The sequence below is a fragment of the Protopterus annectens genome, chromosome 16.part0, assembly GCF_019279795.1.
Source record: "Protopterus annectens isolate FY-2018-M chromosome 16.part0, PAN1.0, whole genome shotgun sequence".
Taxonomy (NCBI): Eukaryota; Metazoa; Chordata; order Ceratodontiformes; family Protopteridae; genus Protopterus; species Protopterus annectens.
Genome location: NC_056750.1, coordinates 520,518,409 through 520,536,302, shown reverse-complemented (window position 1 = coordinate 520,536,302; position 17,894 = coordinate 520,518,409). Strand labels below are relative to the sequence as shown.

At 37.6% G+C, this 17,894-nt stretch overlaps 1 protein-coding gene across 1 annotated transcript in view; it reads left to right on the top strand.

Moving 5' to 3' along the window:
* Positions 1 to 2,154: 2,154 nt before the first annotated feature.
* DYNC2I2 (dynein 2 intermediate chain 2) overlaps positions 2,155 to 17,894 on the top strand; it is a 1,029,522-nt gene continuing 1,013,782 nt past the window's right edge. Inside the window, exons 1-2 of the mRNA XM_044058572.1 lie at positions 2,155 to 2,252; positions 2,335 to 2,426. Coding sequence (XP_043914507.1) covers positions 2,349 to 2,426 — 78 coding nt within the window. The 5' untranslated portion in view covers positions 2,155 to 2,252; positions 2,335 to 2,348. The remainder of the gene's footprint in view (positions 2,253 to 2,334; positions 2,427 to 17,894) is intronic.

The following is a 17,894-nucleotide window of genomic DNA, read 5'->3' as shown; positions in this document are numbered from 1 at the left end:
AACCCACAGTGTGAAAGTAGCGGACTCCAAGTCAGACTGCCGACCAGTCACAAGTGGGAGTCCCACAAGCTTCGGTCCTGGGTCCTCTCCTGTTTGGTATCTACTTCTCTGAAGTCCAGGCCAACACACGAAGGGACTCTGTCTGACAAAGTTCGCAGACGACTGCAAGTTGGGAGCTATTATTAACTCCCCAAGTGATGTTGACATCCTACAGAAAGGTCTCATTGAGACCAACGACTGGTGTCAGAACCATGGCCTTAAGCTCAATGCCAAAAAAATGTGTAGTCATACCCTTTGGGAAAAACCCGGTTCCCATGAATTACCACATCAATGGTAGTCCACTAAACACAGAAGGTGTTATAAGAGATCTGGGAGCACAGGTTGACAGCAACCTGTCGTTTGGCCACCACATTGCCACAGTGGTCAGAATGTCGTTCTATTTGGCACATCTCATTACTAAGGGTTGTGCATCCAGGAGGAAAGAGGTCATTGTCTCCCTCTACTCTTCCCTCATTAGGCCAATCATTGAGTACAATGCCCCATTTGGCATGTACCTCACTAAACACCTACAACAACTGGAGAGGCTGCAAAAGTACCTCACAAAGAGGATCCTAGGCCTTAAACATCTGTCCTATATGGACAGACTAAAAAAACTCCAAGTATTCTCTGTCTTATATCACCTACTTAGAGAGGCAATCTCTGCTTGACTTACAAAGCCATGTCTGACCCAGCTCTGTTAGAAATGCTACATCTAAAGAAATCCCAATCCCTCCACACCATACACTCCAGAGACCTCAACCTCATTATCACAATCAACAGAACATGCTGGAGGGACAGGTTCATAACCCAGAGACTTCCCATACATGTCAAGCAGAGCACCTCACTGGCCCTCTTCAAGAGAAATCTTGATGAGTGAATGGGAAATAGAAAATTCACTCCAGGGATCACTCCAGTGGCTTTACTTGACAGAGGCACTGGGACTAACGTCAGGTGGCACGATGCCAGGGTAATCCTATGGGCTAGGCTTGTAAAGGCTCCAGGGCCATAAGCTTAGTACACACCTATAAACCTGTGTACTGTTCCCATATATTCCATTTATTTTTGTGTAGTTCTGTCCTTCCCTTTTTCCTAAAGATCCCACTTCCAATCAAGCCTTTTATCTTCTTTACAACATTTAATAATTCTGCTACAGTTGGTTTTGTATTTGAGTTTCTAGTAACTGTTTTTTTGGCAGCAACAACGCAGGGCCTTCCTGTGTACATGCAATTCAGTTTCTATACCCCAGCTCAAAAGAAACATTTCCTTAGTTAAAACAAATTGATCCCCCAAAATTTCTGACAAAGTATGTTATCTTTTATCTTAAAGTGAAGTCCAGCTCTTTCAACTGCTTTACATAAGGTTTCCATAAATCATAGCTCTCAACCAATCAGGGACAAATCCCACCAGAATCAGGGCCAAATACAGAAATAATCAGGGACAATCATGGACACTTTAAAATATTAGTTCTGTTAACTTGAAACATTGACAGAACAACCGAATGTGAATTAATATTTAGTTTCCGAATTAAAAGAACTCTATAACTATTGTCATTATTTATTAAGTACAATTACCATACATTCTCCAAAAGTCACCAATTTTAGGCGGGATTAAGAGGGACAGTGCTAAAATGTGAGTCAAAATCAGGGACAACTGAGAGGTATGCCATACATAAATCCAACTGTGGGCATGTGAAAAGATATCAACCCTACTCCCTCAACATTTTGAAATAAGCACGAAATTAAGGTCTGAATTAGATTCTAAAATTCAAAACGATTACTTTATATTGTTAGAGTATACTAGCTTTGGATAATACTGCCTAAATTTTAACGGAAATATTTAGGATCATAGCGCTCAACTACATACTCCCAGAGTTGGGAAGTGAGGGTGGGGGGTTATAAATGACAAATCCAAAAATAATCACGGGAATTTTAACAAAAGATATTACTACAATCCAGTCAAGAAGTTGCCATAATACGATAATATGAATTATTGAGTATTCTCTGATGTAAAAAAATTGAGACAAAAATCAGGAACAGTTAAAAGAAACGCTTGCACAGTACGTACGCTGAATATGCAAAACAATGCACTATTTCATATACCCACCCTACTGCCTCACCGTGAAAAGCACATTACCGCTGAACGAGAATGCGTCGCAGAGTAACGACGTTTAAGGAGCTAGCGTCACCATGGTGATAATTTCAGAAGCGTATGAGGTTGATGCTCTATAGTAGTGTTTAGTTTTACTTTTACGTCCTGTATAGATTATTTAGAAATAAAAGTTTATTTTATATCTAGGGACTACAAGGACGATGTTTGCGGATGAGGTATCAGAGGTATTTGGAGCAGAATCTTTGTGGAGAAAGTCTAAAGCTGCTCAGTCTGAATCTGTAAGTACAACGAAATTGAACTTGTAAAATGTAGGTGAAACTGGTTCATCAATTAGTTGTGACGGTTGATTGCCAATATACTAAACGGTACAAGAGTCGTGGACGCGTACTGTTCAACTGTTTTTGACTCAAAATTTAACTTTGTACCCCTGAATCTTCTAAAACTGGTGACCTTTGCAGAAATGATGGTGAAATACACTTAAAGATAATGACACTAATTAGACTTCATATACATTTCTGGAGTAAAAGAAGTAATGCATCCAGGTTATCTTATTCTATTAGCGTCTGAATTTAATTGTACTGATTTTAAGAGGACTATTTTGTTGAGATTTGTACTAGGCGAAGACGTTTGGGGCTGCGCAAACTTTGAAAAGAGTACCCTCAAGTTTATTTCAAATTTAGTGTGTATTTCTGCATTTTCTTTAAATCTTTGGTAGTTTATAATAGGTATTGTAGTTTACTGTAGTTACAGAACTTATTACTTGTATCTGTCTGAACTATACCACAGTATAATATTTATGGAAATTTTGTGACCATTAAGGTTTTTTTTGGCTGCCCACCATACCTTTTCAACTGTCTAAATTTGGGTTGTTCCTCGTAAAATTCCAGATTTTATGGCAAATTACTGAGGACTGAATTCCTTTAAGACCTACATTTGATTTTCAGACTTCATATCATTCAGAAAAAGTATGTTCACACTTACCCTGTTATTATAGCAACTTTCTAAGTTTATAAGACAAATTTTTAAAATTTGTCCCCCCCATTATTTTAAGCGTTGTCCATATTTGAAGGAAACCCAAATTCACAGCAGCTTCAACATATTACTTGTAATCCAAAAAATGAAGCAGCTTGTCAGGCAAAACAATAAAGCCCTGAGCAGTGCAAGCTTGTAAAGAACACCTCAGACAGCTTGGTACACTTCAACTTACTTTATTCCACCAAAACCACAGCACATTAACGTTCCACTATACATTTCCGTTTAAAATCACTGTCCATATTTCTTGCTCAAAGAGGTTGAGAGGTATACTGGACAGATCATGCTCTTCTGTTGCATATTAAGTTCATAGGTTTGTACTAGGCTGTCGGCCCAAGGGCCTAAGTAAGCCTAGCCAACAAGGTTCCCTGGCTTACGCCACCCAAGAAAGTTAATTTCCTGTGCCCCTGTCAAGCAAACATCGTGGTCTGTTGACCATGTCATCCCAGGCAGAGAGATACTGGATCCCCTTAGAATGACACCAGATGGTAAGCCAATTGTTGAAGTCAATCATTTTGTTCTTGTACTACAGTATAATTCTGGGCTATGGCAGCATGCTACTCAGGGCTAGGGTCATACCTGCTACAAGATTGGAGAGCTCTTCCATGTCTCTCTCCATGTAGTCCAGGGAGGTAGGTCTCAGGTCGTTCACACCAACATGGACAATGACAGCGTCATATTTGTACTTGTTGTGGAGTGACCTGAGTGCATGAGTTATGTGGCAGATCCTGGCACCCGACAGGCAGCTGACAGTAAACTTTTTAGCATGATGAGTGGGACATCAGTGTGCCTGACTATAGAGTCACCTATGACTAGTGTGTTTGGTACATTAGTTTGCCTTATGGGCTGTGGTTTATTGGCACACTAAGTCTGTGGGCTATGTGTCATTTGGGTTATGTTGGGGGTGGAGGTTGCTTGCATTTCTTCTTTGGAGGTCTCTGTTGCTTGAGCAGATTATTATTGAGAGCCTCTGCGAATGTTTTTGTGTTTCTATGTGTGGATTTTGGTGGTGTAGGTTTAGTGGGACTATGTGATGAGTGTGGTGTGGTGCAAGTGTTTACCTTCTCCTCTTGACTGTCAAGTTCAGTCTTGGTTGGAGAGAGCTTTACCTCCAGTTTGGCTAGATAAGTGCATCTCTCACAGTTTGTGGTGTTTGGTGGTAGGAGGAGAGGGTTGTCTGTGTACATGAGGCAATTGCTACATTGTCTCACGATGCCCAAATTCATCAGATAGACAGGAGAGAACACTGGGAGCTGACCCTTGGACATGCCTGAATAAAACACTACTTTCCTCTAGACAAGTGAGGATAGTGAGTATAAGAGCTGTTTTTTCTCTAAGCAAGTAAGGAAATTAAGCACAAAAACTGTTTTCCTCTAGGTAAAGAGGAAGGTTGAATGCTGTAGTAATTTGTAGCTTATTTAGTGCTAACAGCAAGTTCTGAACAAGTGCTGAGCACGAATAAGCAATTCAAGTGCTAAAACTAAGAATCTGTACCTGGATCTTGTGGTAGATGGGCTACCTAGTGCTTACCACTCCCACTGATAAGCTAGAATGCTTCCCTCCAACACAGAAAGGCTTGGGGGGGGGGGCTCAGAAGCCTACAAACAGTCCTGGATACAGCACATCTGTATCTGGACTAGACTAGTTACAGGAAAGGTGGGAAACAAGCGCAAACACAGGTTTTTAAACCAGAAAGTTGAAAGTGATGGAGAAACTGCCCAAACGGCCAATAAACTACAGTTTCTGAGCCAGAAACCACTCTTGTGGTAGATAGGCTTACCTAGTGCTTACCACTCCCACTGATAAGCTAGGTGGCTTCCATCCAACACAGAAAGGCTTTGGGGACTCAAAAGCTTACAAACAGTCCTGGTTACAGCAAATCTGTATCTGGACTAAACTAGTTACAAGAAAGGCAGGAAACAAGCTTAGAATTTTTTTTTTTGGAAAGTGGAAAGGGAGAAAGGATAAACAGAAGATAATTCAAAATTAAGGACCTAAGTGGCTTGCCCTTCACAAATGGTCTCTCTGTTAGGTAGAAAGAGCTAGTGACACTAGACTGGAATAGAGCTGAACAGATGGGACTGGTAGGAGTGTCTGAAGTCAAAATATGATCTCACAGGACTCAGTTGAGTGAGCAAATGAGATAGACCCAGGAAGGAGTGTTCAAACACAAATTTACAGGAGAGGCAGTTAATTCCAAAGCCACCAAGATTTATACCACAACAAGAACAGGGAGGGTGGGTAGGAAACTAACTGCAGAGACAGAGAGACACCACAGTATTCTATGAAACATTTAAATAGAAAAATGAATAACTACAGAAAGACACAGACCAATGAAACAATTAAATACACAGAAAAATAAAATGCAGTACAGTCTTTAACACTGCGAGTTTGTACTTAACTCAGCTAGTAATGCAGTTGATTGTAGGTATGTAGCAGAAGCCAAACAACTCAGATATTAAGTATTCTTACCTGGCATTTTAATCATTTGGACAGTTGCTAACTGTGACAGTGCATTCGTGGGCAATTATTTAGCATGAAATCCCTTTGCACAATTTTTTTTTCTCCTTACGAGCATGACTACCACTTCTCGGAGAATGCTCCTTATGAGTAGAAATGCCTATAAGATTTTATGCATGTTGGATGGACAGGGCACACCTCTCAATTGTACCTCATGAGGAGCATTCCTCATTTTGGGTGTTAAAAGTTCATGTTCCTCAAAGTTCCACACTGAAAGAGTGTGTCACATGTTCATTGTTAGTTCTATTTAACATGGGTATCATTTAAAAATTTCTAATTCACATTAAGTTGTCAAAAGAAATTTTTTATAAGTAACAACTAGCATGCTTTGACCATTCTACGAGCTTCCTAGTTGAAGTTGTTAGTGAGCATTCCACATTTTGTCCAGTTGTTCCACATTATGAGAAGTAGTTTTCCTCGTTTTGGCGTTGGAAGATTGTGAACTATGGAATGGAAAATTGTTATGTTTTTGAAAATTAACTGCCAGGTTGAAGCATATCTTTCAATGAATAAAGCACAAATTTCTTTTTATTGACATTTCATTACTGAGAAAGTATGACTGGGTAGGTGCCCATTTTCATTGGAGGCCTGAGGAGAAAAGCTCCAAAGTAGTTCAAAAACATTTTAATAACAGTAATATTACAAGCTTTAAAAATAGTATGGAAACATTTGCAGTTTAAATAATTGTACTGAATTAGGCAAAATGTGACAGCATTGGTTAAAAAAGATACTATATGACAACTTAATATTTAAAGAAATGTTTGACAGGATTATGGTATATTTAGACAGAAACTAAGGACAGAGAGAAATTGAGTGAAGTTAGGAAGTGATTAAAGAGGGATGAGTAAGGAGGTGTAATGTATGGATAGGCACTGATTCATAATTAGGGATATAGTTTTAACATGGTGTTGAGTAAGAACGGAGCCAGATTTTGGTAAGAAGTTGTTCAGAGTGGTTTTAATGACCGGAGGGAGGGTACTGACCTGATGGTTAAAGGTGAGACATTGCAGGCCATAGAAACATTGTACAAGTACAGACCGTGACCAGCAGGTTTGATTGGTTTGTGGACAGAGAGAAGTTTTTTTGGTTACTGGATTGTAATGAAAGAGTGGGAACATAGTCGTGTTGAAAGATATTTAGTGACGGACAAGCAGATGGATGCTGGAAATTATTATTGGCAGTAAAAAACTGTATACATGTTAATCAGCAGGTAGTTCTTACCAGCATAGACATGTTAGGACTATACAGTGTTTGGTTTTGAAAGTAGTGTTGGCTGCAAATTTAGTTGCTTTATTATAGCATTGTTCACGTTTTACTTTTTGTGATGCCTCGAAGTTAATAAGGTTAGGACTACCATAAAGTAGTGAGGGAAGTAGAGGAAATAGTAGCAAGTGTAGTTTTAGTTGCATTGGTGAACGATTCTGGCTCTGTTAGCATCCCTAGTTTTTGGTGATTTCTTTTTAAAGCACTTTTGTGTATATAAGTCAAATTTATGATCATTAAGGATGATGGCCATGATTTGTTATGAGAAGTGACTTCAATGGTTGTATTAAGAGAAGGGATTTTAAATGTTTTGTTTTTATGTGAGAGAGAGTTGTGAGAGTAGTTTGGGGGTTGAATACAAGTTGTGGATTACAAAACCATGTTTTAGTGGCTTTTAAGTCTTCTTGAGTAATTTTTTTTGAGATGTGCTAGGTTGTCTGATATGTGTATGAATGAAGCCTGTTATGTCAATGTGTAGAAGGTGTTGGTGAATTAGAGGAGGAGACCAAGGATAGATCCTTACCAGCCTGTGGAATCTAGCCTGCTTTATGTGAAAAGATTAAATTCTAGTGGAGGAAAGGGCCATTTTTCTGTGAATAGATTCTAGCTCCTTTGGTGTATAGTGACATAAATGACCTTTTTTCTCTTTAGTAAAGAACTACACTACATTTTTTTGGCTGAGTACACTATCCAATCCATCAACATAAAGTCCTAAGGCTGAAGGGACCTAGTCCTTTCAACCAAAGGAATCTAGCTTGTTCTCTGTGACACAGCTAAGTTCTAGCAGGGAAAATGACTTTGTTTCTGGGAATACATTGCAGCAACTTTGGTGTACAGTGACAGGAATAACTATCTTTTTTTCAGGAAGGAGCTGCACTACATTCTTTTGGCTGAGCACACTATCAGGTTCCTTCATACTAGATTTCCCATGGCTGAAGGGAATTTAGCTCATTTATTTGAGAAGGTTAAATTCCAGTGGAGAAAAGGACAGTCTTTCCAGGATATGGGTCTAGCCCCTTTGGTGAACAGTGGCAGGAATGACTTTTTTCCACTAAGGAGCTACGCTACATTATTTTGTCTAAAGCATTGGTGCACATCATCTGGCCCCAGGGCCAAATCCGGCCCACGACGCAGCACCATCTGTCCCCCAGAGAGTCAACTAAATTTTTTTTTTTAAAAAAAAGTGAAAAAATGCTATGCCTTACTCCAGTCGCGCAAACTTTCCAGCACGTGCTTACTTACCTAATTGACTGCAGTTGCACACACCTCTAATTTTAGCTGCTGAAGTAACTGTTCTTTGTTGTTTATAACTTGTAGTCTATATACAGTAGTATCTTTCTGCAAGAGTTTGCAATAAGTCATGGCTGCAAGACAGAATAAAGTTACATGCAAAGTTGATGTAGAAAACAGGTAATTTCATGACTGCTGTCTTGAGTAAAAAATGCCAGTCACCTGTATCTATTGTTAACTCGTAATGACTTATAATGTTTTGAGGTGGCCAGCAGATGCACTAAGAATTCCTGTAGTTGCCCTCCCCACAAAAAGGTTGTGCATCACTGGTCTAAAGGGACTTACTCTATTCAGTGAAAGGAATGCACCCTGTTTTTTTAAAAGTAGGCGTGCTGATTACTGTGAGAGAAAGATGGGAAGATAAGTTCCTGCCGGCATTCTGGAAATAGACTATATTTTACTTACAAGCAAAAACCCAGCCATTAATATATCTATATATGTTTGTCTATCTAAATAATGGTTGAATATATACACCCTGACATAATATATCTATATATGTTTATCTAAATAATGCATGTATATATACACACTGATATATATATATACACACACACACACACACACACACACACACACACACACACACACACACACACACACACACATATGCACACACACACACACACACACACACTCTTGCACATTTATTCTGCTGTTGAGAATAAAATTTACTTAGTCTTTTCTTTGCCTGGGAATTTACATATTTACCCTAAATATACTAGTCTTTAGTGGCAAAGCAGCTTTATTCTAGGAAATTGAAACTGGCTTGCACTTTACAAATATACAAATTTCCTGTTGCCGGAAGGGCTCAGATCAATAGTAATCATATGAGAGACTGTTTTAGAGAATAGTAAAGATCCATAGTATTATGAGAATAGCAAACCAAGCAAAAAACCAACAGCCCACAAAATAAAAATAAACAAAGTAAATAATGATGGGTATAGGTGGTCGACAACATTTTATTAAAATAAAAATACAGGGTAAGTGCTTTCATTGAAAAATCTACTTCTTCAGACCATAGAAAAAGGCTAAAACATATCTAAATAAATACAGAACAGATAAAATCCCTTAACCAATGAAACAGCGAGGAATAAATCACATGGCATTACAATACAGAGAACTAATTAACGTTTCCTTTTCTTTAATTTAGGTTTTAAAGAGACCTTATCATTCAGGTTTCCTTCCTTGTCGGCGTAAAATCCAAAATAACTCCCTATGTTCAGTTTCATTGCAGATATCACCAAGTCTGCCATTATCTTTATATATTTCTATTACTTTGAACTTAAATATATGTTCAGAATTGGTTTCCGCATCATGTCTAGTAAGGGAATTAGTGTTGTTGTTAATTCTTATGTCTCTCATATGTTCTCTCATCCTTTCTAGCAACGTTCGGTTTATTTCACCTATATAAAATTTATGACCTAGCAAGCACTGTGCTAGATATACTAAATTCCTAGTCTTGCATGTAGCATATATGCTAAATTTATAAACTTTACTGGTAACAGGATGTATAAATATGTTATCAGAAACTATAAGATGGCAGAAATTACAAGGGAGTGTACCAGGCTATTCAATGGAAGTCCCATGATTATAATTATTATAACATAATAATATATTTAATGATTTTTAATTTTAAAAGTGAACATGGGTCGAGTCCCTATCACATTATTAACTTCTCTGTTAGACAAAGAAAGAGGGCTGAATGATAAGGTCTCTTTAAAACCTAAAGTAAAGAAAAGGAGGGGTTAATTAATTCTCCATGTGATTTATTATTTGCTGTTCCGTTGGTTAATGGATTTTATATGTTTGTTTTAGCCTTGTTCTATGTTCTGAAGAAGTAGATTATTCTACGAAAGCAGTTACCCGTTATTTTAATTTTGTTGACTGCCTATATAGCCTCATTACTTACTTTATTTGTTTAAAGATCCACAGTAGTCACAGCAAGTGTAGGGGGTTACATTGGGTTAGAAAAGAAATTAAAATTGTACCAGGAGAAATTATTCACCTTTACAGAATACATTTCAGCTTGATTTTACCCAAGCACACTAGGAGGTCCTTTAAGCTAACAGAATTTAGCACAGTCACAAATAGGTTTGCCACCTTTTCAAATGCCCAAAGTGGGATAGTTTTTATAGAAATGTGAGATTTTGCAGGACAACACATTTATATAGTCAGTGCAAAGTACACACATTTCACATTTTCCACAAATAAAAGCTTATTGTAGAAAGAAAACTTGGTAAATATTTTTTGTCCTAAAATCTCAGGACATTTGCCATTTTTTAGTTTTTTTTTTCACAGGACACAACTGCCCAAAGAGGGACTTTCCCTTGCAAAGAGAGACAGATGGTAACGCTAGTCACAAAAAGAGAGAAATTATTGGTGGAAGAATGACCATTTCTCAAGAAAGAATTACACTAGATTTTTTTCATGGTTCTTTTGTCAAAGGAAACCACCCTACTTTTTTAAAAGTAGGCTGCACTCATTACAGTGATAAAAAGGTATAAGAAGATGCATTTCTCATGACATTTTGGAAAACAACCATCTTCTATTTTTTAAAAGAACTCTACCATTAATATATGCATAACATTTTCTGCTGGTAGTAAAAATAATGACCTAGCCTTTTTTTCATCTGGTGTCACTCATTTTTACCCAAAATGTAATTTTGGTTCCATTCTAGTAGGAAAAGGAACAGTTTTTAGGAAATAGATTCTAGTGTGAATTTTATAAATATACATCTTTCAAATTGCTGGATGGACTCCAGTCAGTAATAAGCATAAGAGCCAAAACTTCAGTGACTAATAAAACTCTTTGGTAACTGCCGTAAGGTTAGGGGAATAGACTGGGTTGCACACTAAGGTGAAATTGTATCAGGAGAAATTCATCTTCTCAGAATATATTTTAGCCTAATTTTTACCAAGCACACTAGGTGGTCCTCTTAGCCTAAATAATCTAGCCTAATCTCAAAAAGAGGGCTAAAGTACAATGGGAGGAAGGACCTTTATTTTTTTTTGGCTAAAGGATCCTAGTTTTTCAATCAAAGGAATGCACCCAACTTTTTAAAATTTTGCTGTGCTGATTACAGTAATATAAAGTTATGGGAAGAAATTCCTATAGCGTTTTGGGGATACACTATGTTTATTTGCATGAAAGAACTCATTGTTAAGATGCATACGAGATATATTTTGCTATTGTGAATAAAAATGACTTAATTCTTCCTTTATGAATAATGTCACCATTTTATGTCAGACATACTGTATTCTTGTGGGAACATGCTTGTCTTCTAGGAAATAAGTTCTGCCTTGCATTTTATAAATGTACAATGTTTGTAATTGCTAGGGAGACTCCAGTTGGTAATGAACAAAAGACAAACTGTTTTAAGGAAAAATAAAGGTCCTGGGCAATCATGACAGAGGTAGGGGGTTAGCCTGGATTGCTAAAGAAGGTGAAATTGTAATGGGAGAAATTACTGTCCTTCATAGAATAGATTTTACCAAGCATACCAGGAGGTTCTCTCAGCCAATGGAATCCAGCCTTGTTTCAAATAGAGGGCTAAATTAAATAAATAGATAAAACTTTTTTTTAAAACAATAAATGTCTTTATTGCATTATATTGTATGACATGGAAAATCATACATTTATATAAATGAAAACAAACTATATTGGTATAATTTTAGTTGCAAACATTATACATCACAAACTATTTTAACATAATTTTAGTTGCAAACAATATGCATCACTTATCTCTGCAGTCATTGTCAGTCAAATATTGCATAGCTCAATCAGATCCTGCCCCTTTTAAAACCCACTCCTCTGCATGTAGTTCCCACAATTCCCTTTTTATGTAATTTGCTCCTACCCTTTTCTAAAGATTATAATTCCAGTTGTTTTATCTCTCTTACTATATTCACTACTACTAGTACAGTTGGTTTAGACTCTGATTTCCATTTTCTAGTAATCACTTTTTTGGCAGCCTCCATAATTAGACTCAGCAAGGCCTTATGTCTAAGCAGTTCTGATTCTATCATAACTCAAAGATAATTTCCTTAGTTACACCAATTTGTTCTCCTAATATCTCTGACAGAGTAGTCTGCAGGGAATCTTTAAAGTCTGCCAACTTGTTAAACTCCCAGAAAATATGTTCAAAATTACGTCTTTCTTCCTTATCACACCTCCAACATTTGCTGTCTACTTGAGGAAAAATTCTTTGGAGTCTATGTGGGGTATAAAAATACCTATTTTTAAACACTTCCAAGCAAAGATCTTAAATTTTCTAGACTTTGTTGCATATTTGGGAGACATACATATATCCCCCCTATTATTTGTGAATTGCTTAGCCAGTCTCTCTCCCTGATCCTTTCTAACCTCACCTGGTCCTTATAGTTATCATGCAGTATTTTGTATGATGTACTAAGTGTTCCTTTTTAACAGCAGCTTCTCTTCTAGATTCTACTAAAAACTCTTTCAGTGCTGGTCTTTTGCGTAGGATTGTCACTTGTCTAGTGTGCTTGAATAAGACCATGAGGCTGGGTGTTTAAGTAGTTTATTGCACACAAACTCAGCAGGAACATTAAACTTTAACTAACTAACTGACTACTACACACATGCATGCTTACACCTCGGCTGCTCACTACAAAATGGCACTCTTGCTTATATGTGCTTAGTACTTATATTCACGTGCCTGCTGCCTGTAAAGATTCTTAAAGGTATATCACACACTCTGATCTACATCCTCCTTCTTTAGTGAGCTGTCTTGCATTGACAATGACATTTGAATAGGCATGCAAATTATACAGCAATAATAAACAAAACAACATTCATGTCCAGGTTGCTGTCTATTTGGAACTTGGTCTGGAAATGCCACCCGATCTTGTAATGTAATAGGACTGGGTTTAGCAGCAGGGATAGTCAGTGGGGAATGTTTTGCTTTAGGATTCTCTGGGATATTCTCAGGAACAGGGATATCTATTGGAATGTCCTCTGGTACTGGAACACTGGATAAGTCACTCTGAGAATTAGTCTTTATTGCAGGCAAAATGATGTAACACTGGCTTGGACACCAGTAATAAATGCTTTCGATTCTGCTGAAATTCCATTCCCTGTGATTCCATGATGTACAATCTCTGCTCTTGACACAAACTTTTCACAAATCCAATCTAATCAAAACTTTTTGTCTGCATCCTCACTATCTCCTCTTCTTTTAATGGATTGAGCAGTTTGCTGGTCTTATCATAGTAGGACTTCTGGGACAAATGCTTTTTCAAGAGTTGAGCTTTCCCTGCTTTGTTGTTTTTAGCACATGGAAGCAACAAATTGCTACTGATTGGTAATGTAGTTCTGGTTTGTCTCGACATAGGTGTCTGGGCAGGCGAACCAAGATGATTATCTCAAGGAATGTTTCTGAGATTCAGGAGATTTAGAAAAACATTGGTATTGTCTCGTTTCAATTTCTCTAACAGCTGTTTTGCACTTTGAACTGCATGTTCAGCCAAGCCGTTTGACTGCAGGTATTCAGGAATACTTGTAATATGAACAAAGTCCCACGTTTCAGCAAATCTTTTGAACTGGTGACTTGTAAACTTTGCACCATTGTCAGAAATGACTTCCATGGACAGAAAAATGTCTTTTCAACTTAGTAATGACAGTATTGGACATCAGATTAGGAAGTAGGTCAATCTTGAACCAATTTGAATAAGAGTCTACTAACACCAAGTAATGTTGACCATTCCACTCGAAAATATCAGTGGCTACTGTTGACTAAGGTAGCTCAGGAATCTGGCTTAACCGAAGTGGTGCTTTTTTGTTGATGCAGTTTAGTGCTATTACATACAGAACAAGATGAAAGTACCTTCTCAATATCTTTTGACATAGCCAAAATATTGCACCTCTCGCCTAGAATCAGTTCCTGGGTGACCATGATGCAAGATCTTAATATACTCTTGTTGCAAGGATTTTGGAACAGTTTGCTATCAATATGGCGAACGTCAAAAAAAATTTTGACCGACATATAGAAAGAAAACTGTGAAATAAAAAAGAATGAGTCACAATGTGAAATCAGCTGATCGAATTCAGCAGATTTGACATTTGTTTTTGAACACATCACTTGATGTCTGTATAAGAGCTCACATAAAGCAAACACATATAATGATCATCCCATTTTTGCCCCCCCCTGCACCCCCCACACCCCCTGTTAACTATATATTCCAACTCCAAGATCCCACTACAGTGAGGAAAGGGATGAATTTCTATAACTGCACTGTACCACAATCTCTGTACAATTATTCAAATTTATATTGGTGAATGTACACTGCATTCGGTAATATAAACTTTCAAACATTGAAATGTTCACCCATATGAAAAGTCAAACATCTGTACTTCTAAGTTTTCATATGGGTACATCTCAACTCGAAATTTTAATAATAAATGTTTTGGAACAATTACTTTTGGACCTTCCATGATACCATCTTCCATCAAAATCTCGTCTCTGTAAGGAGAATACTGCTGCACATTTATTGGTAAACAAGATTGCTTTGACGGCCATCCTCGACTGATAAAGTGGTTGAGCTTCTGGAGAACTGGATCTGAAGCTCTATGAGTTCTAGGCTCATCAAGATGTGTGGAAAAAAAAATTCTCACTTCCATGATTTCAAATTCAGGTTTCTGATTTTCATGCTGTTCAGTGTTTTTTTTTTTTTTTTTTTTTTTTTTTTGCGATCTGAATAAAGTATCAGCAAGACGTTTGCCTTTTGTGTATCCAAGTGGAAATTGTACTTCTGCAGTTTGAGCAGTATGCATTGCAATCTTGCAGGAGCTGTATGCATTGGCTTTTTCAAAATAGTGACTAAAGGTTGGTGGTCAGTCTCAATATGCATAGGACGGCCATAAATATAATCCTGGAACTTCAAACTTGCAAACAAAATTGCCAAGAGCTCTTTCTCTGAGCATACTGCATCTCTGTTTGGATTAGAGTTCTCGATGCATAGGCTACTGTTCTACCCTCTTGAAGAATGTCTGCACCAAGACCAAACTTAGAAACATCACAGGAAAGAGTTACTGGTTTATGAACGTTATAGTATCTTAAAAAGTAGGTGGACTAGTAATTTTCTGTTTCAGGACATCAAATGGTGTTTGGTGCATTTCTGAGGATTCGTCTTAAGATGCACTTCAGAAGTTCTTTCCAGAACCTTCTTGAGATTTCTTTCATGTTCGACTTCACCATTGCCTCCTACAAAAATATCATCTACTATAATAGCATATGGATAGCCAGAAAATATTGCTCCCATCGCATGCTGAAAGATTTCACTGGCAGAATTTATTCCAAATGGCATTCTCAAAAATCTGTACCTTCCAAGTGATGTACTAAAAGTGGTGAGTAATGAAGATTTTTCAGTCAAGCAAAATTTCCCAAAATGAACTTTTTGCATCTAAGACAGAAAAAACAGTGGCATTTGGCATAAGAGCAGCAACTTTTTCGACTGTGTGCATTGGATGATGAGGTAGTTCTAGTGCTTTGTTCAAATCTCTTGGATCAATACATGTTCTCTGATCTTCTGAGCTTTTCTTGTGAGCTACCACCATGGAGGATTCCCGTTCAGTTGGTTCTTCAGTTGGACAAATTACTCCTTGCTGCACCATTCTGTGTATCTCAGCCTTGACTCTGTTCTGCATAGCTACTGGAACTTTCTGTGCTGGTCTGATAACTGGGCTTATCTCAAGGTCTAACTTCATGGGAATACACCACTGGAAGTTTGCCTAGTTTGTCTTCAAAAGGATTAGCATAGTCTGAAAAAATAGTCTGGGTGAAATATGAGCTGTTATCATTCAAGCTTACATGGTGGATGTCCTTATTAAATGAAAGCAGTCCTATTTTCAAACTGTCTCTGAGGCCTAATAATGACTGCACGGGTCTCTTGACTTTGTAAAACTGCAAGTCATAGCTGTTCCCAGCAGAGTAACATGAAAACACTGCTGAGCACTCTGTTTGAATTCCTTCACCACCATAAGCAACAAGTTGTGCACACCTTCCCAGATCAAGCTTCTCACCAGCACTTATTTTGGCAAATCTCTGCTCAGCAGTATCCGCTTTGAGATCTACAGGTCTGCCTTTCATCAAAACAGTACAAAATAATTCTTTGCTCACAAATCGACTACATTGTTTCATTAAGCACAGACACACCATCGATAGAAAATGTAGGGTCACTGCTTTATAGTTAATCAGCTTGTCTCTTTGAATGTTCTGTTTTAATAAAAGAATGAGCCTCGTTTGATTTGCAAAGCCTTTTGAAATGATTCCACTTTTTACATTTGTGGCACTGCTGACCAAAAGCTAAGCATTTTTCTCTCTCAGGTTCATGTTTACCACCACAACTATGACAGTTGACTATGAGGATAGATACAGGTTTTGCTGAGTCATCCTTGTGCTTCACTGAGCATGCTCTGCATTTTACTGGAGCTTACCTGGAACTTGCTAGAAAGGCTCTGGGTTTCACTGAAGCTGCCATAGGTTTTGCTAGGGAGGCCCAGGGTGTGGCCTGCTCTTAGGCTTGTTTCTTTTAACCACATGCTGCATACTGTCAGCATTAGCAGTAGAAGAAACCACATGTGTTGTGTGCTTTGCTCGCTTTTCTGTGAGCTCGAATATCTGACAAATCTCTGTGGCCTTATTCAAAGTTAAATCACTGTCTCGAAGCAAAATCTTTCTCACTTGCATCATCTTTAATGCCACACACAAGCCCATCTTTTATCAACTCATCTCTTAGATCACCAGATATGCATGTTTTTACCTTGTTTCTCAAATCAGTTATATATGCTGCAAAAGTTTCATCAGACTTTTGATCCCTTGTGTAAAATAAGTCCCTTTCCATTGTAATATTAATTTTGAGGGTTACCCATTTCTCCAAATTTACGTTTTAAACGCTCGATCTTTCCACGTTTCAGCCAGTACCACTATATGGCCGTTTCCCCTCCCCTGCGTATACATTCAGGTGCATACTCAAATGAACACTCTCTCTTTCAGTAGCTTCTGGCTAAATTAAGCAGAATAAATTCTTTTGTACGTGCATCTTTGTCAGAAAAAGCAACCTGTATGAAAATATCATACTCTTGCTCAAACACGCTCCAGTTTTCTGCAATATCGTTATCAAACGCAAGTGGACTTGGCCTGCAAAGTACGCTCCAGTTTTCTGCAATATTGTTATCAAACGCAAGTGGACTTGGCCTGCAAAATACTTCTGTCATGCCGACAGATTATGGTTAAACACAATGAAAATATGGAAAAAACAACGAAGAACCACTTCCACCAAAGGATTTATTGCACACTGGAATATACTTTCTCTGACGTCTCGGCCAAAGCCTTCAAAGAGAATAAAATACTTGCATAGCATAACACTATATATACACACCAACAATAAAATGATTAAACAATTAATCAATTTAAACAGCATCTTAACAAGATAAAGTTTTCCAATTGAGCTCTTCATTTAGCCCAAAGGGAAACATGGTTTTAAATTTTAAAATATACACAGTTTCTTTCTGCACTAAAACAGTTTTGATGCTCATATTATTAAACAAAGATACACAAATTTGTTCTAATACTGTCCCCTTTAGACCATCACTACAACTGTTATGAACTTCTAAAAAGTGCA